At 47.7% G+C, this 23,331-nt stretch overlaps 1 protein-coding gene across 1 annotated transcript in view; it reads left to right on the forward strand.

Moving 5' to 3' along the window:
- AQR (aquarius intron-binding spliceosomal factor) overlaps positions 1-23,331 on the forward strand; it is a 451,150-nt gene that overhangs the window by 426,274 nt on the left and 1,545 nt on the right. The window contains exon 34 of the mRNA XM_086937130.1: positions 7,734-7,847. Coding sequence (XP_086793256.1) covers positions 7,734-7,847 — 114 coding nt within the window. The remainder of the gene's footprint in view (positions 1-7,733; positions 7,848-23,331) is intronic.

Here is a 23,331-nt window from a genome sequence, read left to right on the forward strand (position 1 = left end):
TTGATGCTGCATTTAAGATTACATTCCTGCGGGCTCCTGAGCACCCGCTGTTGGGACTCCCCCTTCCTAAATCCTTCCCTTTGCGCTCGCTGAGGGGTAAACAGATCGCCTTAGCCTTGCTGGCAGCTCGACAGGTTCTTCTAGTGCACTGGGGTTCCTCTGCCACTCCTGAACCTCGAGACTGGATCCAGAGACTTTGGCACCTCTTAGCTATGGAGCGCCTTTTGCTTAGCATTGATGGGAAGGGGCCGAAATATGTGAAGCTATGGGGTCCTTTCCTGCAACTCCTTTCCAAAGATCTGAGGGAAGTCACGTGCCCGCAATACCTACAAATTCTGCAACTCATACCTCTGGAACCGTTGGGGGCCACAAATGTAGCCTGAATATTTCTGAGTTGTGACCGGCTATTAGGGGGCGACAGGAGGGAGAGTTAAAGACTGATGCGGAGAGGGGTGGGGTATTGGGGGGTGAATGGATTGGGTGTTGGTCTATTTTCATGTTCATTTTCTTTTATAAAAGTGGTATCTTAGCCAGTTGCCTTGCCTATACGTTGTGGTCTGAATTTTTTGATTCCACAGGGTCGTCCTCCGGGCTGTAGACCTACACACTGTGTATTGACCATAACATACCTCTCTGCCGGGACCTGGATGTAGGCAGCTGAGCTGTGTATAATGATCCTCAACCACACAATAAAAAACGATTGATTCTAAAAACGTACACTTCTCAACCCACTAACAGGTATACTTTGCACATGTCAGAAACATGTAGATATTTTCCGCCAAAGGGTGCATACATCTTGGGCATACATACCGGTTTCCTGTAACTTTTGACAACTTGGCTGTAGACCAATAGTCTCTGTGTGTGGTATAAATATGGTTACGCTTAAGGGAAGCGGGTTTCACAACAGCTCGTAGCATCGCAAAAGTATCAAGCCAGACCTCTTTTTAGTGTTTTCACTCACTAGTTCTTCAGCCCAAAGTTTTGAATTATCCATGTCCAGGTCATCGTCCGCCTGTACCAAGGAGTGATACCACAGAGAAACTTCCTTTTTCAGAGGGCCTATTCTCATTGCCTGTTCAATCCAGGAGTCTTCTTCCTCCTCTACCCAAATCTGCCCTGACCACCAGGGGGAGACTTGGTAATATTTAAATCTAGTTAGTTGACCACTGGTGCAATTACTCAGAACTTCCCAGCTAACCAGCGATGAAGCAGTTTTGAGATCCCCTAAATAAAGCAGCCCTGCAGATTGTAATGGCAGACTAAGCTGATCTCTCAAGCACTCCCTATTACTCTTCTCGGGCACCGATTTGGGATTCGAACCGTAGAATCCCAAATCGGTGCCCGAGAAGAGTAATAGGGAACTCCTAGTTTTTTCAGAAAAACACCCAAGTCTTAAGGCCCCTAGCAAGATCTTCAGCCTCACCTTCTTAAAGTACTTTGGGTCTCCATATTTAAAGAGAAAATGACTCTGCCCATCCCTCAGTTCGCTTAGCATTGCCTCAAAGAGTAATCCCAAGGGAGACCGGTCAACTTTATCAGCATACGAAAGTTCTTAAAATGAAAAGCATAACAATATGCGAAAAGGTCCGGAAGAGCAAGCCCCCCCTTCTCAGCAGCCTCCTGAGCTTTTTTCAAGATATCCTCTATCCCTTAGAGGACCAAACAAAGCTGCCAATCTTCTCAATCTAACTCTAGAAACATCATCCAACTTTTGTGTAAATATAATACCCAAATAACACATTTGAAACTTAGCCCTCGAGCTTTGCCTAGGCTGGTCCCACTCCGTAATTTTGTTTTTCCCACTATTGACCTTGTAGCCCGAGGTCCTCACAAAGTTTTCCGCCTTGGCTATTAAATTGGGGATTGCCACCTCTGGATTAATGGTATGGAGTAGAAGATCATCAGCATACAGGGCCAGCTTTGCCACCAGGCCAGCAAATTTAAACGGAAACATTGTAGAATCTGCGATGATCAAGGAGGCAAACAGTTCTATGTAAAGATTAAACAACAGCGGGGACAGGGGACACCCCTGCCTAGTACCTCGTGTGATATTGAAGCAGTCTGATAGTTCCCCATTAACCAAAATCCTAGCTCTTGGCAGATGGTACAGATTTTGAACAGCCCTTACCATATTCTGCGGAAACCCAAAGGTCTTTAAGGCATCCCAAAGGTAAGGCCAATGAACTTGGTCAAACGCCTTTGCATAGTCTACAGCTACTGCCGTTGCAGGTAAATTATGGGCTTCTGCCAAATCATTAACCCAGAGTATCAAAGAGGTAAGCTTGTTAAGCTGCCTCCCGGGGATAAAACCTCTTTGGTCCTGATGAATAACCCCCTTGATGACCTGGGCGACACTAGAAGCCACTATCCCCGAAAAAACTTTGTAGTCGGAATTCTAAAGAGCAATTGGCCTATAGAAGTCCACTACCAGTGGGTCCTTGTTTGGTTTCAGAATTAAATTTACGGTGGCCTTGGCCCACAACCGCTGGACTATTTCACCTTCAAATTATATGGCGTTAAATAGGCATTTCAGCACTGGTACAATAATATCAAGGAGTTGAGAATAAATCTCAACAGGGAGGCCATCAGGCCCAGCAGCTTTCACCCCCTGCCATCTTCCTTATCTGTGCCCCAACTTCGTCCTCCATGATCGTGGCCTCCTTTGGTCATTGTTTAAACTCAGAAGCTCAATCTTCTCCAACCAGGCCTCTATGCTCTCCTTACCGGCTGAAATATCATCTCTATATAAACTGCACATAGACTGTGTGAATGTTATCAAAGAGGCTAGAAGCCCTACCACAAGAGCATGCTATGCAGCAAAGTGGAAGAGGTTTGTCGTCTACTGTAACAAAAATCCGACCGATGCACTAGATGCTTCAATCCAAGACATCATTTGTTATCTATTACACCATAACGTTCTACTCTCGCTGCATATCTGCAAAATAGACAGCACTTGTCTCTTTTTAGAGTGCCTGCTATTAAAGCTTTTATGGAAGTACTTAAAAGACTCATTCCCCCCCAGACTTCCACCTTCTTCAGTGTGGAATCTCAACATAGTCCTTACTAGACCCATGGGTCCAGCCTTTGAGCCATTGCACAAATGTGAAATACAATTTCTCAACGGCGAAGGAAGCCTTCCGATAGCCATCACTTCTCTAAGAAGAGTCAGTGAGCTCCAGGCACTAACCACAGAGGAACCATTTTTGCAAATACACCAAAATAAAGTGGTTCTTATGACTAACCCCACTAACCAAATTTTTATCTAAAGTCATCTCTGCCTTTCATATCAACCAATCTGTTGAGTTGCCTGAGTTCTTCCCGTTCTTCCCTCAACCTGATTCCGTGGCAGAACGTGCCCTTTACACATTAGATGTCAAGAGATCCTTACTATACTACATAGAAAGAACAAAACCTTTTAGGAAAACCAAACACATTTTGTTGCTGTTGCTTCACCACATAAAGGCTATCCCATATCAAAATCAAGCATTTTAAGGTGGATAGTTAAGTGCATTCAAATATGCTACATTAAAGCTAAACGCACATTAACAATTCTCCCTAGAGCACACTCTACACGCAAACTAGGGGCTTCTATGGTATTCTTAGGAAACATGCCCATAAATGACATCTGCAAAGCTGGAGCCTGGTCTACACCACACACATTCACAAAACATTATTGTGTGGATGTGTTAGCAAAACAACAAGCTAGTGTGGGCCAGGCAGTTTTATGAACACTATTTCAAACCACTGCAACAGCTACAGGTTAGCCACCGCTTCAGAAATAACTTCTTTAGAGTCTATGCTGAAGCATATGATCTAGAACTCGTACGGAAAATGCTACTTATCCAGTATGCATCTGTTCTTGGCGTATAGAGCTGTAGTCATTTGCGCCCATCCGCCTCCCCGGGTACCTTTACCTGTTGCTGTGATATCTTACTTAAATACAATTTACAATGACATCTATCTTTACTAACTCCATCATCACCCTTTATGGCAAAACAATCAAAGGATGGAGTTGATGCCCATGCGTTCAAACAAAAACAAAGTGCAAACATCCGGACCCAACACCAGATGGCGATCTATGCTAAAGCATATGACTTTACAGCTCTATATGCCAAGAACAGATGTACACTGGGTAAGTAGCATTTTCCTTCCTCTAACAGAATTTGCTGATGCGCTAAGGAAGGACTAATCAGCAGTTACCTGCTGAAAGATCATGTTAGAATTTCTAAAGGCAACCCTGTCTCCATTCTCCCATTCCTCAGTGTCTGGGACCCCTACCTTCTGCTCTAGAAAAGCAGGCCATACTTTCACAAAGACCTGAGTCTAGCTATCATCCATATTGCACTTGACATACACAAGGGATTCCATTGCAATGGTCTGGGTTTCACTCCATCTAAACCAGAGAAAAAACGCATAAACAGCAAACTCTCACCATCACTTTTTGTCAACAACCCCAGACATGTATAGTATGTCAAAATAACAGGCATGCTTAGTGCCTAGTATATTGGATGCATTGTCTTACACTCCTCTTGTTCCTCCCAACAAGGCGGTTGATCTGAGGATGATACAGTGTTACCCTCTAATGCCTGAAGTAGGTGAGGTGCTCGTCCAAAAGTTTTAGGAGTTGGTAAATAGTGAGGACCCTTATGTTGAAGTAGTCCTTGATGGATGCGATTAAAGCTCTGTAGGCCCCCAGAGTAGTATCAGAAGAGGAATTTTCAGATAATAAAAGGGTGGGAGAAAGCAATGTTGAGGGATGCTTTTTAGGCACAGATTCTTGAAGCTGGCTGCTACTCTGGAGATTTGTTGTTGTGATTAGATGGTAGATGAATGGGCCTTGAAAGGTGGCTAAGCAAGTATTAAGTGGAAGCATTGTATGATGTTAGGAGCAGCAGCAGCACTATGTGATTGTTGAGGACTTTAAGAAAGTGCTGCCATGATTAAGGTAGAGAGCACAGAGACTCAGTGGGTGCACTGTCATTGATTGTGAGATATTGTTGGCAGATTGTGTGAGTGTTGAGAGCTTTCTCCGGTAATCAAGTCTGTTTGGGTGAGGGATTTGGGAGTCGGGGATTCTGGCTAAAGTAACCTGCACACAATAGGGATGTACTTTGAACGCACTGCTCCAGCAAAACAAGCAACCTAAGAATGGGGTTTGCAGAGCACTAGAGATGGTGACAGCATCCATGTCAGTTCAAGCTTGGCATCCCATGTTCAGTCATGCTCTGAGCCCAAAGCAAGATGACGTGCCAGTTGGGCATAAAAGCGCTATGTCCTAGACCAAATTGAGTGGGGTATGTGCAGGCTGACTAAGCAAAGACTGGAGCAGCTAAAGCTCCAGCTCTGTTGCACGATGGCAGGTTTGTGGGAGTGGGGGAACAGAGAACTAGAGTAGGAGGCCATTCTAGTGCTTGCTTTGTACGCTGCCGATTAGCCTACCATCATGACCTGGAATCCCGCTACCCTTGTAACACATCACCGCTACCATGAAGAAAACCCACTCAGGAGTACCAATGGACCCCTGCCCACCGCACATATTCCACAGGGCCGCCGCTGCCATCGCACCCGAACTGGGACTGACCATAAACGCCTCCTTCATGTCCGGCATTTTCCCAGAAGACTGAAAGCGGGCGGAGGTAAACCCCCTCCTCAAGAAACCCACGGCCGATCCAACGGACCTGAAAAACTACTGGCCATCCTTTTAGCGGCCTAAGTCACAGAGCGACTCGTGAACGCCCAGCTGACCACCTTCATCTAAGAGAACTCCATCCTAGACGCCTCCCAGTCTGGATATTGTCGCAATCAAAGCACCGAGACCGCTCTCCTCGCCGCCACTGACAACATCCGAATGCTACTCGACCAGGGACACAACGCGGCCCTCATCCTTCTAGACCTCTCCGCAGCCTTCGACACCATTTCTCATCGCCCGCTTATAGCCATACTTCACAACACAGGGATACAAGGAGCCGCCCTCGACTGGATCCGATCCTTTCTCTCCGGGAGACCCAAGAGGATCAGACTCCCCTCCCCACCCCCGTCCTCTCTGAACCCACTGATCTCAACTGCGGAGTACCCCAAGGCTCATCGCTCAGCCCCACGCTCTTCAACATCTACATGGCCCCCCTCGCCGCCATCGTCAGACAGCATGGGCTCAGCATTGTATCCTACACTGACGACACCCAGCTCATCCTCTCACTCACAACGAATCCCGAAGACACCAGACTCTGCTTCCCGGAAGGAATGAAGCACGTGGCAGCCTGGATGAAAGACAGCTGTTTGAAGCTCAACTCCGAGAAGACCGCGGTCCTCATCCTCGGACCCTGCAACTCCGCCTAAGACACCACCTGGCGGCCCTCCACCCTCGGGAACCCTCCCACTCCTACTGACCACGCACGAAACCTCAGCATCATCCTAGACTTCTCCATGAACCACCAGATCAACACCGTCGCCTCCACCAGCTTCAACTGCCTGCGCATCCTCTGCAAGACCTTCAAATGGATCCCCCCCCCCCGACTGCAGAGAGACCATCACCCACGCACTCATAACCAGCAGACTGGACTATGGCAACGCACTATATGCCAGAATCAACAGAGCCCTACTACACAGACTCTATACCATCCAGAACGCCGCTGCCAGACTCGTCCTCGACAGTCCATGGCACGAACACAAGACCCAACACCTACGAGACCTCCACTGGCTCCCCGTCGAGAAGAGGGCCACTTTCAAACTCCTCACCCACGCCTACGAATCCCTCAACAACATCGGATCCAAATACCTCGACGAAAGAGTATCCTTCCACGTACCCAAGAGGAACCTCCGCTCAGCCGACACCCCCCTGGCAGAGGTCCCCCTCATCCACAGAAACAGTACAGGCGGGAGAGCCTTTTCCACATCGCAGCCAAGACCTGGAACGAGCTCCCCGTGAACATTAAACGCTCCCCAACCCTGCACTTTTTCAGCAAGGACCTCAAGACCTGGCTCTTTGACTGATCCGGAGCTGATCCCCTTCCCCCCAGCGCCTTGAGACCCTCATGGGTGAGTAGTGCGCTATATAAACCCCTAATTGATTGATTGACTGCATTAATGGCCTATGAATTGGCTTTTTAGGAGTTTTCTCTGTTAGCAGTGGTGGATGTCGTTACTGCACAGGGTTTTAGAGTGGCAGGTGAGTGGTGCTTAGGCAGGTAACAGTACAGGGTACTAACAGAATGAAGAACAAAAGTTTATGGTGCTGCCAGGTCAGAGGAAGACCCAAAACCCCTGAATGAGGGAAGAGCTAATAGCCCATCGCCTGACAAACATGTACATATCCTGGGCACACGTGTATATTTGACAGTTGATACAAAGCTAAAAATATGGCCGTCGACACCTGTGGTTTTCTTAAGGGTTGTTTATGTAGAGATGTTCATGAGAAAAACAACGCCAGCTGACATGTGTTTCGTCAACAGGTCAATGCCTGTGACCCTTCAGGGCTTAAATCGCGTTGAAAAGGTATCGAAGGACCGGTGATAATTCCAACCCGGTGTACGGGTGCAAGAACAGCCGTGGTGTGGCCGTCAGGGTAGGGTTAGGTCATAACGGGCGGGTTCGTCCGTGTAAGTGCGGAGCCTGATAGTGCAGGGTCCTGCTGTTGCTCTTCTCGCCGAAGGAGTGAATCGGAGGCTCTGAATGTGAAGGTTTGTCATGTTATATAATGTGATTATCCCCCACAATGTGATGTTTGTGTTTTTTAGAATGGAGAGATGCCACCTTATCCTGCTCAAGTGATAAAGAACATGCCAGAAATGGCCAACTATGTCTACAATATGTACATGCACATGATCCAGACCACACAGCGATATCGTCAGGTGAGCAAATCTTAGAAGAGGAACACTACACGTTTGAACAGTACTAGTCATCCCCTCTTACATAGAGTTGCTTTTTTCTTATAGTGTGACAATAGTAATGCCTACTAACAGTAGTTGGTACCAGAAATAGGTCATTGCTGCATGTTGTGGGTCTAGTTTGCATGAATTTTAGTTTGTTTCTTCATCAAATACATGCTTTGTATAATCTATCCGTGCTCACTGGGATTATGACACTCTTGTCTTTTTTCAGTGACTGCCTAGATGACCATCAATGCTCTCTAGTTTGTCATTGTTTGTAAAACATGTTTTTCTACTTCCTGTATGCTCCTTGTACATGTTGTTTTCAAGTCCTGGCCACAAAAGGCTTCTAAGTGATCGCAAATCCCAATGGGAGTTGTCCCCCTGCGCACCGCGTGTTGGTTACCCAATGGTATAATAAAGTTTAACACCAGGATAAGTTCATTCAAGTTTTTACTTCATGGTGGTTTTCTTTTTGTCAAATTGTATTTTCCATTTGTACAAAAGAGATGAATTCCAAAATAAATCAATGAATATATATTCATTGATTTATTTTGGAATTCATCTCTTTAGTACAAATGTATTCTCCATTTGTACAAAAGAGATGAATTCCAAAATAAAGCAATGAATATATATTCATTGATTTATTTTGGAATTCATCTCTTTAGTACAAATGGAAAATACAATTTGACAAAAAAAAAACGCCATGAAGTAAAAGCTTGAATGAACTTAACCTGGTGTTAACAAACTTTATTATACCATTGGGTAACCAACACGCGGTGCGCAGGGGGACAACTCCCATTGGGATTTGCGATCACTTATTTGCCTTCAACGCTCTGTGGTTCAGAGAGCGAAGCCCCAGCTTGCACGCGACAAACTTTCACCTTTTCAAATTCTACTTGATTTTGTGGTGCGTGTCCTACCTCCTTTTTTGTCACAAAAGGCTTCTCTCAACTTTACAGTCAAAGTAGAATCTTTGTTGACAGATTGCTTCCCTCATTATTCTTTTTTACCCACACATTTTTCTGAGGACTTCTATGAATGGTTAAGGAAGAACCACTTACTCGCAGCATGTGATGCTCCGGTGCATGCAAACCGCTTTTTGTCCCACTGTTAGCACACTCCAACCAGCTCCGAGGCTAACCCTTAAGCTATCTCCCAGTACCATGGTACCAATCAAATCACCAGTCTCCGTCAGTCACTATATCCCTTTCATGCAGTCTACCAAACCATTTAACTATGTGCTGTGCACCACCAAACTTGTTGCAATAAAAGCAATTTGTTTTCAAAATGCTGTTGTTTGATAAATAATTAAAACAACAGACATGTGACAGACCATGAAAGTTATTAAGGACTGAAATCATCAAAGAAGACAAGATGCACCTAAACACAGGCTTGAGTGCCTTTTCATAAGCTAAAGACTAAGGCCTCATGTATTAACGTGTGGCATTGGGAATTAAAAAATTGGCAGATGTTCTGTCCACATGCTCTTGGCACTCGTACTACCTAATGAGGTGGGGGAGCGGAGAGTGCTTGGTTTCCACTAGGAGAGTGCACCTAGTCCTGCTGACCAGACCTCAGTGCCAGTGCTACGACTCCAATTGTATGTTACATTGGCTATACCCAATCAGCATAAGCTCACTTACCAGAAAGTACCTAGTATATGGTACCCAGAGTCGGAGAGTCACCCCGGGGATTGCAGCACTGATTGTGCCACCCTGTATGTGACAAAGGAAAAAACAAGTCTTCCAGTCTACCACTGCAGACTGGAAGAGCAGTTTCAAACTGCTAGCCGGACTTTGCCATTTTAAGCCATGGCAAAGTCAAATGTCCTCTTGACACATGTATAAGTCACTACTATGGCAGGCGTACAGAGCCCTAAGGCAGGGTTCAGTATATTTCTTGGGCAGAACATGTAAAAATTGTGAAACTGTTGTTTTTATGGTTGAAAGACTTAGTCGCCCTGTTAAGGATTACATGCAGACCCCTCAGCTGTACTAACTCCTTAACAGTGCAACCAAAGTTGATACTCCTAGGTATCAAAACGACTTGTTGCATTAAACCCAACTTAGTTCTCAAGTCGAAATTAATGTAACCAGTGACAGTGTGCAACATTCTGCCTTGCTGGGAGTGGGCAGAATAGTGCATCTTGAGATAGCCAAATGCCAGACTTCCTAGGAAGTGGTAATCCAGAGGAAGCGAACCTAGTAGCCCATTATCTACCAACCCCAACCTATTCTGAGCACATTTTATGACCATAAATGGGGAACCCTGGCATCCATATCACATCTGAACTGGAAGAAAGGACCGCCCTGCGATACCGAGGAACCCGGAAGGAGAGGCTGCATCAACATTAACTGCACCTGCTAAACCTGGTGGCTAGCAAAGCAGAGGGGACCGTGCCTGATGTTTCCTTTTCGTGGAGAGTTCGCCTCCAGAGCCCAGCCAAAGCAAAGAGACTCCACGGGTCAGTTTGCTGGCCTCCTGTTCACAGCACAGGGCCACAACACCAGACAAGCGTGCTGGGGCAAGTTAGTGTTCGAGGCATGTGGGCTGCTGAATTCATATCTTGTGCATAGATCGCCGCCTAGTGTTGGGTCCGGATGATTGCACATTGTTGTCCTGGAAGAGTCTTCGAAGTATCGCGAGATAGGTGGCTCCTCCCCTGGACTACAGTGCGCATGGGCATCGACTCCATCCTCAGATTGGTTTTTTCCGCAATTGGGTTTGGATGCATATTGGTTCACTCCAGTTCGGAACCGATATAAAACTTTATCTTGGCCAAAAGGCCTTTAGTTTACCGTCGGTATTGTCTTGCGCTCGGTGCCCAGTTCTGTTCCTGCTCAGTTCCCGAGCCGGACATTCAGAAGAGCCGCGTGGCTTTTCAGCGCTGAAGGCCCGGTCGACGCCAGAGGCCTTATCGACGAACCATCATGGAACGGAGCCCGTTCGCCACCCGGTGTGCAACAAGTGCCTGTCGCCGGATCACGATGAAGCCAGCTGTATGGCTTGTTCCCGTTTTCGATCCAAGAAGACGATTCGACTCTGGCACGCTGCGCGCAAGGAAGCCCAGCCGTCGGCACCTGACCCGGTGAACATCTTCGATGCCGAAGATGATGAGGAAGCAGAGCGGGAGGTTCGAGAGAACCTGTCGGATCCCGCATCGGAGATCGACTCCAGCTACGACGCTGATGCTGAGATGCTCGATGCGGAAGACGTCGTCGACGAGGTAGGAGACGACGATGGGGCCTTTGGGGCCATGGAAGATAGCTCAGGCGATGAGCTAGGCCTGAACACTGATACTGGGGCCGAGACACTTCATAAGGCTCAGGTCGAGGGATTGCCACATGGCCTTACCCAAGATCTTCCACTGGGTTCTACAGCCCCGCCTTCGGGCCCGGCTTCGGACATTTCGAAGGAGCCGCAAGTTGCAAAATCGAAACCGAAAGAGAAAGCTTCGGTGTCTACGCAACCCAAAGCACAAGAAGTGAAATCGAAACCAAAAGTGCGTCTTGCTTTGGTTGGCTCGAAGTCCTCAGAACTATCGGCTCCGACAAAGCATAAAGGTGTTATCGACCCAAAAAAGCTGCAAAAAGGCGTCGAGTCGAAGACTGCCGCTCCAAAAGCACTGGTAAAGGTCGTCGACCCGAAAAAATCGGCACCGAAGACTGTCGACGCCGACAAAGGACTAAGAGCTCTGCCGGCTCTCGAGCCTCTGCATCAGCCAGACAAGGCTAAAACTGGTGTATCCCTCGGGTCCACGCCAATCGGTGGCCCGAAGGGCTCCGTCGAGTCAGCGCAGCCGTCCGCCTCCTTCTCAAAGCAGGTGTCGGAATCGTTGAAGCGAATCAAGGACAAGGCTTCGACGGTGGTGCCAAAGGTTATTCCACCTCCGAAGCCTGCCGATAAACCACAGAAGACGTCGGCGCCCATCCTCTTCACGCTGCCGCCGAACGTGGTACCGAAGGCCTTCGTCCCTAAAATGGCTATCGAGACAGCCGAAACGGGGTCCACGGGGCCGAAGCCCACTACTGTGGTACCGGCCGCAAAGCATAAACTACCCTCGCTTGAAGAGCAACAGGAACAGTTCATTGATGCCGAAACAGGCAGACTTTCGGTTTATAAACGAAAGATCACCCCAGAACATCCCATGGAGTCGTATAGAATCCACTTAAAAAAGAAAAAGGATTCTGCTTCTGCACCCGTTCTTGTGGAACATGTATCTCCGCGTGGCCAGGATGTCTCGCCCACTTATTCAGATGTAGAGACAGGGGCAGGTGACGATGAAGAGTATAACTACCCTGTGGACACTGATCCAAAAGACCATGGTGAACCCTGGGCAGATGCTGCTGACCCAGGGGATCCACACACGCCCCGGACACTCAGGGGTATGCTGTTAAAACCTCGCCTACTGAGGACTCAGCGGCGTTTAATGCGCTTATTGAAAGGGCAGCCAAAAACCATGATGTCCAGCTCCATGCTGATCCTGTTGAAGTGGATTTTCTTTTTGACACCTTTTCCACCTCGGAGAGAACTGTCAAGGCTCTGCCTATGCTGAAGGGTGTCTTGAAACATGCTGGGGAAATATTTAAAGAGCCTACAAGAGCCAGGGTGATTAACCCCAGAATTGACAAAAAGTACAAACCGGCGCCTGGGGACCCTACCTACATTAGGGGACAGTTGCCTTTAAACTCTCTTGTTGTTTCCAATGCCCGGAAGAGGGCTAACTCACAAACCACGGGTGATGCTCCTCCCCCTGATAAAGAATCTAAGGTGTTCGAGGCATCAGGGAAAAGGGTAGCGGCTCAACGGCCAGCATCTGGCGCATTTCAAACACTCAGGCACTCTTAGCCAGGTATGACAGGGCCCATTACGACACTCTGGAAACCCTGCTACAACACCTACCAGACGAATATAAAGAGGCAGCAGAGATGCTCATACAAGAAGGGAAGCTCATATCCAATGCTTCTATCAAATGTGCACTGGACGTAGCAGACACCGCTGCCAGAGCAGTTAATACAAGTGTCCTGTTGAGGCGCCATGCCTGGCTCAGAATCTCCGGGTTCAAGCCAGAGATACAGACCACCCAGTGGTCAAGGTGGTGCCCAGAGGTGGACACCACCTTGGAAAAGATCAAGAAGGACACTGAGACTGCAAAGTCTATGGAGCCCCTCCAGTCGCAGCAGTTCAGGGGTGGTTCTTTTCATCGCTCAAGCAATAGAGGTGTTTCCAGAGGCCAGCTGTCCCAGCAAACACAGTACAATAAAGGTGGCGCGCAAACCACATACGCCCAACAAAGTAGAGGTGGCTATCGTGGGAATAGCGCCAAAGGCGGAGGTCGTGGAAACAACAGCTCCTCCGCCACCAACAAACAGTGACGCCTTGTCATTGCCCCCCGACCATACCACACCAGTCGGGGGTAGACTCCAACAGTTCCTGCCGGTCTGGAAATCTATCACCACGGACAGGTGGGTCACAAAGCTTATCCAGTACTGTTTTTGTCTGGAGTTAACATCCACTCCACCCAACATACCCCCAAGGCACCGTCCTATGTCCACAGAGCATTTGCACTTATTGCAGCAAGAGGTACTCGTCATGCTGCAAAAAGGAGCAATCGAGCTCGTGCCTGTGGAAGAAAGAGGCACAGGAGTGTATTCACTGTACTTCTTGATACCAAAAAAGGACGGGTCCCTCAGACCCATACTGGACCTCAGACCCCTCAATCAGTACATTCTATCAGAACACTTTCACATGCTGACATTGCAGCAGGTTCTACCGTTGCTCAGTCAGGGAGATTTCCTCGCAACATTAGATCTGAAGGATGCATACTTTCATATTCCGCTACACCCGTCACACAGAAAATACCTCAGATTCACCATTCAAAATCAGCATTACCAATTCAAGGTCCTCCCTTTCGGAGTAACAACAGCACCCAGGGTGTTTACAAAGTGCCTGGCGACAGTGGCTGCACACCTACGGAGACAAAACATTCACGTCTACCCTTATCTGGACGACTGGCTTATCCAAGCAAAGTCGGCCCAGCTATGTGCCGCTCACATATCCCACACCATTCACCTTCTTCACAATCTGGGATTCTCACTGAATTATCCAAAGTCCCACCTTCAACCCGCCCACGTACGGCAGTATCTGGGCGCAACAATACACACTCTGGCAACCATAGGACAGCCAAATTCAGTGAGGATCAACAGCATCCAGTTGCTGATACAAAAATTCAGACCGCAACACTCTTCCGGCACGAGTGTTCATGCAGTTGATAGGCATGATGGCCTCCTGCATCTTCATAGTCCCGCACACGAGACTACATATGCATCCGCTTCAGTAGTGCTTAGCACGTCAGTGGAATCAGGCTCACGGGCAGTTAAAAGACCTAGTGTTGGTGACCGGTCGCGCATACAACTCTCTGCATTGGTGGAATCCACAAAACCTTTGCAAGGGCCGACCGTTCCAGGAGCCTGTGCCACAGATTATTCTGACAACGGACGCGTCTCTCCAGGGATGGGGAGCTCATGTACTCCATTACACAGTGCAGGGACTATGGACAACGCAGCAGAAGCAGATGCACATCAACCTTCTAGAACTGATGGCTACCTTCATGGCCATGAAGGCATTCAAAGTACATCTGTGCAACAAAGTCGTGTTGATCCGGACGGCAACATAACGGCCATGTACTACATTCAGAAGCAGGGAGGTACGCACTCTCCACAGTTGTCTCATCTGGCTTAGAGCATGTGGAAGTGGGCCATTCACAGGAACATCTTCCTCATGGCGGAACACCTCCCAGGTAAGGACAATCAGATGGCGGACCTACTCAGCAGGCACAGCCACCAGATGCACGAGTGGGAGATACATCCATCAGTACTCCACCCGTACTTCCGGCAGTGGGGTCATCCAGAGATGGACCTATTCGCCACAAAGGAGAACGCAAAATGCTAAAGCTTCGCAGCCACAGTCGCAGGGCAATGCGATATGGATGAACTGGTTAGGCAGATTTGCGTACGCTTTTCCCACAGCACCTCTAATACCGCTGGTGGCACGCAAGCTGAAGCAACACTCGATGACACTCATCCTGGTTGCTCCGACGTGGGCACGCCAACCATGGTACACCACGTTTCTAGAACTGTCCGTGGTACCGCATCAAAGACTGCACCTCACACCCAGACTTTTGGCGCAGAGCCATGGCGACATTCAGCATCCAGATCCGCAACATCTCAACCTGGCGATCTGGCTCCTGAGGTCTTAGAATTTGGCTACCTCAACTTGCCTCCCGACTGTATGGATATCATAAGAGAGGCAAGGAAGCCCACCACCAGAGCATGCTATGCGGCGAAATGGAAGCGGTTTGTCATTTATTATGCAGACAATAACATCAACCCGCTTGACGCATCTACTCAGACCATCATTTGTTACCTGTTACATCTATACAAACGCAATCTGGCCTATGATTCCATTCGTATACATTTGTCTGCAATAGCATCTTATCTCCAAAGCAGGCAGCATCTCTCACTCTTCAGAGTGCCTGCCATAAAAGCTTTTCTGGAGGGACTCAAACGAGTTATTCCTCCCCGGACCCCACCAGCTCCTGAATGGAACCTAAATGTGGTCCTCACAAGGCTCATGGGTCCACCTTTTGAGCCTCTGCACTCATGCGAGATTCAGTTCTTGACGTGGAAAGTGGCTTTCCTGATAGCGATCACATCGCTAAGACGCGTTAGTGAACTCCAGGCACTAACTATCCAAGAGCCATTCATTCAGATTCACTCCAACAGAGTTGTACTACGCACAAACCCTAAGTTTCTTCCTAAAGTGGTTTCGCAGTTCCATATCAATCAGACTATAGAACTGCCCGTGTTCTTCCAAAATCTAGAGTCAGTGGCGGAGAGGATGCTCCACACACTAGACGTCAAAAGAGCACTAATGTACTACATAGATAGTACTAAAGAATTTCGAAAGACAAAACAACTGTTTGTTGCCTTTTCTTCCCAACACAAAGGCAACCCCATTTCCAAAGCAGGTATAGCCAGGTGGATCGTTAAGTGCATTCAGATTTGCTATCAGAAAGCCAAGCGCACATTAACGATCCCCCCGCGGGCCCACTCTACGCAAAAGTTGGGGGCCTCCATGGCTTTCCTTGGAAATATTCCCTTAGAAGACATATGTAGAGCAGCCACATGGTCTACCACACACACATTTACTAAACACTACTGTGTAGACGTGCACTCCAAACAGCAGGCAGCTGTAGGGCAGGCTGTTCTAAAGACACTTTTTCAAACTGCTGCAGCTGGCACAGGTGACCGCCTCTAATGGAGGGAATGCTATGTATTCTATGCACAAGATATGAATTCAGCAGCCCACATGCCTCGAACCGAATATGCTACTTACCAGTATGCATCTGTTCTTGGCATGTAGGGCTGCTGACATTCATATCACCCGCCCTCCTCCCCGGCGGCTGCAGCACTTGTAAATACTCTTAGCATGGTCATCACTCACGGTGTTACACTCCATCTTGCCACAATGGCGAAAAAGAATCTGAGGATGGAGTTGATGCCCATGCGCACTGTAGTCCAGGGGAGGAGCCACCTATCTCGTGATACTTCGAAGACTCTTCCAGGACAACAATGTGCAATCATTCGGACCCAACACTAGGCGGCGATCTATGCACAAGATATGAATGTCAGCAGCCCTACATGCCAAGAACAGATGCATACTGGTAAGTAGCATATTCGATACTAGAATCTTCAGGTCACTGCCATGTGGCACCAGATGCCAGGACCCAACGATCAAAGTTGCACCCAAAGTTTGCTGAAGCTGGAAGAGTCTTCAGAGTGCAGCTTGTTCGCCCAGAAGCCAAGTTATTGCCTAGGGAAGGATTTGGCTGCTACCACAATACCAGGTGACTGGTTGCCCAATGGCGTCTGAACTTCTACCAGCATCAAGAGGACTTCGAGGAACATAGACCCTGTGACCAGGACCACCATACCCTACCCACTCATGGACCAAGGAATAGCTGCAGGAAAATCCCCATCAACCGCATCGCATGCTAAAGCATCTAAAGCATCTTTTATCCCTTTCATCAGGACCACTTCCTTAGGAAACCACCGCAATGGATAAAAGTGCCTGGAACTGACTGAGGTAACTGTTTCTGAGGACCTTGCTGGTCCCCCTGATTGGCTGCCTACTGGAGTTGGTTGCCTAAAGTGACTAATTGAATGGAATACAACTAGCCAAACTTTTTAGTGAAAAGGTTTCTGCGTCAGATTTGGTAAATTTGCAAATGGTTGTTCGCGGTTTAGTGAAATGCTTTGATTCATTATACCTTGTAAATTCTATATCTCTGGAACCCTCGGATGGATCTTTTTCATTGTGATGTCTGAAAATACATATAAATACAGTTTAAATTTGTAAATTGGTGGCAGATTTCCTTGATGTCTTGTCAATTTCTTCAATTGTTTTGGTGTTGTTAAATACTTTGCACTTGTTCCTTTGTGTAAGTCTTGCTGCTCAGAGCCACAGCTGCTCGGGGTCGAGCTGAAGGTTTGTCATGTACTGGTGCTAAAGGGGTTGGTAAGTGTATTACACTATGAGGTCGTACAACCACACCTTGTAATACACCGCATTTCCTCACATATTTCCTCCCTACATGGAGTCAAAATGCATGAAGAGATTCGCCAAGTGTTTATTTTCCTCCGCAAGCCTTGCTCTCCGGTCTTTTAATGCTAATCACCTGCATTGTGGCACAGAGTGGTGTATATATTTCCAGCTGTCCAGGTTGACATAGGGCCAACCCTGCAACGCCTCATTACAGAGTCAGCGAAGTACTCCATTCACTCTGACTTGCATACGACTGACAATCTGGGTGATGACGTTGGGACTAGTGTGGTGCCTTGTCGCCAAGCCTGGTATCACTCTATGGGATTTCAAACAATCTCAAATGGATATGCCTTTTGACGGCTGTAGGCTGTTTACAGCTGGGATAACTCTGCCTTAGGAAGATTTAAGGTTTGCAAAGCCACTGCTCATGCTCTAGGGTTAGCCCCGCCTGTTCGGCAGTTTCCCCTGAGGACTCAACCCATTTGAGGCCTTGGTATGGGATATCAGCAGAGGCAGAGCCAGTATGTGCCTCATCAGCACCAAACCTTCCCACCTAGCCAAGGGGACCATAGGATGGGTGCCCGCATCAGAGATCAGGCCTTGAACACTGGATCCCAGTGCTGGATTTATTACAAAATGCACTCAGAGGCATCTTAGAGATGCCCTCTCCCCTGAAAACCGATCAACTCCTTGTAGTACAGATGACTCGTATGCACTAGCCTTCCACAATCAGACATGTTCCTGACCCCCTGAGGTGGAAGCCCTTGTGCTCTTGTGGGACAGGAATAAAGCCTTCTTGGAGTGGAGGTGCTTCTCACCACCCCACAAGCAGGAACAGCATTCAGGGCTGTGAGCCTCAAAAGCTTCATGCCCTTTGTTACGTTATCAAGGGCCTCTCCAGCTAGTGGAGGTGCCCGTCGTCCTGACCAAACCCCACTTTTGGCAGCAAGGTCAGTGGGAAAAATAGTAAGCAGGAGAAGCGTGTCCCCTCTCGGCCAGCACCACCCCTGAGATGTCCCGAGCTGAAGTGACCCCTCCTTAGAAAATCCCCCATTGTTATGGAGGGATTTTAGCCAATAGGATTGGGGGAGGTACCCTCCCTAAAGGGAGGGGGCATACAAAGGGTGTAGTCACCCTAAAGGTAAGTAGCCCATTGGCTACTACCTGCCAGTACCTTTAACGCCCTTACATTTAGGGGCACCCCTGAACCTTGATCCTCAGATTCAAACGCCCTAGGAAGAAGGACGAAGAAAGCACTGTGCAGCCAAGCCTGAGGCCGACTGCTGATTTGGGCCCAGGCTTACCTACTTGTCTCCTGCTTAAAGAGACTGCAAAGAAGATTTCACTTGTCCTGCACTTGAACAAAGACCAGATCTCCTGAGGACAGCAGCCCTGTCCACAAGAAACACTCTCTAAGGACTCCGGATCCATCAGAAACCGCAACACCTGCCCACTCTGCACCCGACGCCCACTGCCCGTGTCTGATTGAGCCCCCTGTCTATTGAATTCTTCCCATCGATCCTGACCTCGAAACCACCAGTGGCTAACCTCTTCTAGTATCCACAAAGACGCTTGCAGCCTCATTTCGAAGAGTCTCCCTGACTGTGTGTAGGCTTTGGTAAACAAGATCCAACGTCCAAAGGCACCCCTGCATCCTCAGCCCTCCCAACTTTGGGGAGCCAAGCCGATGGTGCCCAGGCATCTACTGACACCTCTACTTAATTGCCCAGCTGCAAGTCACTGTCGTCCAGCCTCCTGGTCCGAGCCTGCGGCCTCTTTGTGCATTGGGCGCCTGATGCTGATTTGCACCCTGCATCCGGCTGCCCCTGTGCCACTGGTGGTTTATTGTTGGTGCTGCCATGGGCCCCCCTTGCTTGCCTAAACCCCGAGGCCTATGTCCTGAAACCGCGGGTACCTAACTGCATCCAGCACCTCTGTGGGTGCCCCAAGTCTCCATTGACTAACATTGGGCTCCGTGACCTCTGCACTCAGCTGTTCAGTGCCGCTGGCAGTGCAGATTCTAGAACCTCGAAGACTGGATGTGTAAGTAGAGTAGTTACATGTAAATGTGCATAACTGTTTTCCTCCCATAGGATTGCCTTGCAGTTATTGATATCTGTGTCTATCTCTTACATTGCTAAGTTACTGCAACTGTTAACTGACGCCACAAAGTATTTTCAGTATCAATGTAAAGTATTCTTAATGCTTTGGCAAACACATTTCTGTTGCACCTGAAAAGTATTGCTACTTCAAATTGGTACTTACCTGCAACTGAGTTTCTCTTGGTTCTAAAATAAAAGTAACAATAATATTTTTGTACAAACCAATTGGTCTTGGATTCAGTCTTTGAGTGTGTGTAATCATTTCTTGCCTGAGTGTGTACTACCCATGCTTAACACAGCCCTCTGATAAGCCTAATTGCACTACCACAAAAGAGAGTAAGTTATTCTCTGCATTATCCTCTGTAAAGCCTCTGAGGATCCACTGGGTTCTTTACACACTATACCTTACTTTGGTATAGAATATACAGAGCCAGCTTCCTACACCAGCTATCTCAGGAGGCAGCATCCAGATTCTATAAGAAAACACCTTCACCCTCCGTTATATCAACAGACAGGGTGGTGTGAGGTTGTGAACCCTATATTGGGAAGCTATGCACCAATCAAAAAAGGTGCAGTGAGGGGGAATCTTCCCAGTGGCAGCTCACCTGAGAGGCCTCCTCATTGCGAGTCTCTCCCTGGAGGACCAGCATTTTTTTGCAAAACCGTTTGCTGGATTTTCCTGGTTACCAAGCACTACCCAGGCCCGCATCCCAGGGAAGTACTGCTTTGGAGCTCCTTCATGAGGTAAAGAATCTGCAGAGAGCTGTATCTGTCAGAAAAAGAAGTTATATAAGTCCAGGTATTTGTATTAAGTAGAGCCACCATCAATAGCGCTATGTCTGATAGAAACATCTAGCCGCAGATTCCTTAACTTTTGAATTCTCCCCAGGCGCCAGTCTGGATCCCGAAATTTTTCAGCAGTACCACTGCGTGCCGGGGTATGGCGTCATGCGGCTCCGCGATGATGTTGACTCCGGTCATGACGTCAGTGAAGCCATATTGGTCCCCTCTGGCATGGGGACGTCAGTTTCTTCTTTTCCACGCTGTAACAGGGATCCAGAGAAGTGGTTCCTCACTCGATTTTTGGCCCTACCTCGATACTTTGTTGTCTGTGGAACAGTTTGTCTTTTCTATGTCTACACGTTTCAAACCTTGTAGCCGACATATGTTGGTGACGGACCCTCACACAATTTGTATGTGGTGTTTATGCCAGCACCCCAACACCAAGGATTGTGGCTCCTACCAGAAACTAAACCGAAGTCGTTAAAGAAGCGGCATTTGAAGTTGATGGCGGCACGTGTGTCCCGGTCCTCGGAGGTTTCCCAGCCTCGGTCTTCATCACCACTGGAAGAGCATTTGCAAGGTCGATCTAGGAGCCGAAGCCAAACTGGATGACTTTGTTCTCCAGGGAAGTCAAAAGGTAATCGGTGAAGTCGCGGCATTCTCGTACTTCACCCGGTTGGAGACTCAGTCTCCCATGGCTCCTCCAGCTCGACGCTTGAGGGAGCCGTATGCGACTCCTCACCTCGTCTTCCTGTGGTTCCGGGAGCCAAGGCATTGATGGCTCAGATGAGGAAATATTATAATTCCTTACACCTCATCTTAGAGATCCCATCTCCCTCTGGAGCGTGTTTAGGCCCCAAGGAGGTGAGTAGGGTGCCGTCAGAGGGATTGCCTATGGAGATGATTGAGCTGTTGGAGACCATGGTTTGGCGCCTGTCGACAGCGGCCGGCGACACTTTGCCGTAGGACTTCAGCCCTTTGGGATCTCGGCCAACTGCGCCGGACTTCAATCAGCCGACTCTGACACTATCGTCGGCTGCATTGGTCAAAATTGCTTCTCCTCCTCTGTGTAGGCATTGTGCGACGCCTGATGCAGAGTCGACTATTCAAACTGAGGGAAAGATGCAGGTTTGATTCCTTCTCAGGAAAGGTTGTGGAAAGACAGCCTTTGTTGATTGAGGCAGAATACTTTCAGCCCATTCCTCGCATTAATGTGCCTCAAATGGAGGAGAGGTGGTTGTCTGTTCAGGGAGAGGCTAGTGGCCTGGATTCTTCACCGGCTTCGGGGTCGCTTTCTCCCCCTGGCCTTGCTACGGAGGCAAGTTCCTCCTTGGCAGACATGCTAAGGAACGTGGCTACAGTTTTAATCTGGTCACTACATATGGTGAAAAAGTCCACAGACCCTTTGATTGATGTCCTTTTTCAGGGGCAGACTGGGGAACAACCTGTTCTTCCTTTTGGGGAGGCCCTTTTTAGGTCGACCCTAGGCAAGCGTGCATGCGCTCTCTGCAAGAGCTGCAGTAATCATGAATCTGCGGGTAGACTGCGTCTCTACCAGAAGGTAAATAATTTTCTAAAACTGATTATGGCAATACACTGTTAGGGGAAATGTTCAAAGCAAATATTGACAGGGTGCAGGTGTTAAAAAACTCTGCAATAAAGCAATTTTCTTCCTACCTATGCAAGTAGTCATTTCTGCAGGCTTTCGAAAATTAAGGTGGCTATTAATGGCGTTTAGGTTGAATCCCTCACACTACCAAATACAACACAAGTCAGTACCCCAGTGTACTCGAATCCTAGGTCTTAAGCGCTACAGAAGTGGTGGTGATGATGTGGAAGTCCATGCCAGCAAAAGAAATCGGTGATACAAAACACAGTAGCTATATGCACAGAAATTGTAAAATTGCCCCTAACGTGCAAAGTTTTTGACCTTTCTGAGCAGGGGTTTTCTACAGTGACTAGCCAAGTCTGCTCTTTCTCTCCTGGAATATGAATATCTTTGTCTATTTAGTGCCTGCCCCTCTTCGTCTTTGTAGAAACGCCATGTAAGGTCTGCCTCTGGTTTATTGGCCAGAGTTATGGATTTTAAAATTGACATAATCTTAACAGGATAGGGTGCATGCTCAATTTTACATGATGTATACTCCATCTCGTTTCAGCCATGTGGAAAGGCATCTCATTTATTTCAAATGTTCTATAGCAGTTTTTGATTGATAACCGTATGGCTACTTATCATTGACTTACCACTGAATAAGATGCTATCTTGTAAGGATAGTCTTGACTACATCCACTCTGGCCTCTTCACACCAAAGATTCAAAACTTGGTGGGTCTTTTTCTACAGCACTCAGCAATCTTATCTTACAGTTCCAATTGCTAAAGATAGTAAATGTTGCAAAATGTTATATAGACTTTGGAAAAACCGACCTGTGCCAGTCAAAGCACAAACTGCATACAAAAGTATCTTCGTTTTTATTTTTTTACTGTCTTGTATGAAACATGGGTGGCATAATTTTTATTATTCCAGCAGTGTCAAGGGTGCCTTCAAGAACTGAATAAGAAAAGGCAGTGTAGAGGCACAGTCCTTGCATTTATTTTGAACTAGGAAGGCGCTCTGGAGCCCAGGTCAGTGAAGCATTCTGTTTCTAAGATGCAATTCTGAGGAGCTACTTAGGGGGCCAAAGATTGGTTTTCTTCTTGAGTTCCTGGCTTTGAAGTTTAAAACCTACTTTATGTTTTGACATTCATCTCATTCTTCGGAGTCAGGGTGGTGTTGCACAAGTGAATTGACATTGAAATTCGATTGATTAACATCTGTCCAGCTGGTAAGTTGATGATCTGCATTCCTCTACTGTCCACTGATAAGTTGGACTGCGTAAGATTTTTTCAAAAACTCTCGATCAGTCACTCTGCACAAAGAATTTGAAGGTAAACACACAAACTTTTGTTATCTGTCACACAGGGAATATCCTTG

This window comes from Lissotriton vulgaris, chromosome 9, assembly GCF_964263255.1.
Source record: "Lissotriton vulgaris chromosome 9, aLisVul1.2, whole genome shotgun sequence".
Taxonomy (NCBI): Eukaryota; Metazoa; Chordata; class Amphibia; order Caudata; family Salamandridae; genus Lissotriton; species Lissotriton vulgaris.